At 60.8% G+C, this 1,280-nt stretch overlaps 1 protein-coding gene across 1 annotated transcript in view; it reads right to left on the reverse strand.

The window, feature by feature from the left end:
• EFCAB2 (EF-hand calcium binding domain 2) overlaps positions 1-336 on the reverse strand; it is a 125,624-nt gene extending 125,288 nt beyond the window's left edge. The window contains exon 1 of the mRNA XM_008065722.2: positions 212-336. Within this exon, the coding sequence (XP_008063913.1) occupies positions 212-236 (25 nt within the window). The 5' untranslated portion in view covers positions 237-336. The remainder of the gene's footprint in view (positions 1-211) is intronic.
• Positions 337-1,280: the final 944 nt, after the last annotated feature.

Here is a 1,280-nt window from a genome sequence, read left to right on the forward strand (position 1 = left end):
CAGGCGGGGCTGAAACTGGGGCCCGGGAGGGCTGCGGGGACGCGGGCAGGGCGGCCTCCCCGGCAGGGTGGGCCCCTCCCTAGGCAAACCCCCTCCCTGCGGGTGGGGGCTCAAGATGGAGGGCAGCCCGCCCCCACCCAGTGCCGCCTCGTGCATCCTGGGGTCGCGGCGGGCTGCGAGGGCAGCCGCTCCCTCGGCGCTCCCGCCTTACCTTCCCTCTCTTTCTCTTCCGCCATCTTGTTGCGGGGCCCGTCGCCTGGGAGATGCCTAGCGTTAGCCTCGGTCACGGCGTCCTTGCCCCCTCCGGTGCCCGCGGCTGGGAGGGGCCGCTCAGAATCCCGGGGGAAAGCAGACCCTAGAGGAAGGGGGGGCCGGGGGCGGCCCCGAGCGCGCGCACCGTCCCCATTTCCCGCCACGACCCTCTCGCGGGCGGAAGGCCAGGAGCCCCGTCCTGCCGCCCGGGGCCCGCTCGCCTTTTCCCTCCGGCGCCGAAGTCGGAGCCTGGACTTCCCTGGGCCTAGGAGGCCCCTGCGTTCCCTTCTTTCTGATCCATCTGGGGACAGCACACACACCTCACCCCCTCCCGTCCTGTTTGTACAGCGTGGCGTTGCTGGAGTTTTGTTTTTGACTGCAGATTTTTAGAAGCAGCCGGAGAGCTGGGTGCAGGGCTCGGCTCCCCAGAGGGTGCTGGAGCTTGCCCGCAGCCCGGCCTCCGCCCCCTCCCTTGCTCAGCCCGCCTCGCGCGGGAAAGCGGCCCGGCTGCTGCAGCGAGGCCGCGCCTGCCCTCCCGGTTTTCTTTCGCCCAGCCCTCGCCGCCCTCTGCCAGAGAAAGCGACAGCGCGAGCCTGTGACAACTGGAGCTAAGACGGAAAAACTGGGCCGGTGCAAGGGGAAACCGGAGCCTTTCGAATATTATTACGAGGGGAGAGGAAGAGTTGTCGAAAAATATGTGCAAAAACAGGCGCAAACACTGCGTCGTCAAGGCTGCAGCTCCTAATGCAAAATAGAAGGTTCTCCTAGCAACAAAAACGTGCCCGTGTTGTGCTCAGTGTTACATACATTAAAAGGTTCTTAGTTGTGAAATTTGACATGACCTCCGGTTAAAATTACAATGGAAGTCTTACATCCTGCTTTCTTGAAACTATCTTAAGGATGTTTACCATACTCGAATATTTTCTTTTTAAAAAGAGCTTTAAGTGATGTGGTTCAAATGACTACCTATTTTTAAAACCAAAAGGACGTTTCAGCGCACATGTGTACTAATTAAACGTCTTGGTTAT

This window comes from Carlito syrichta, unplaced genomic scaffold (genome assembly GCF_000164805.1).
Source record: "Carlito syrichta isolate Samal-C Ts95f unplaced genomic scaffold, Tarsius_syrichta-2.0.1 Scaffold308800, whole genome shotgun sequence".
Lineage (NCBI taxonomy): Eukaryota > Metazoa > Chordata > Mammalia > Primates > Tarsiidae > Carlito > Carlito syrichta.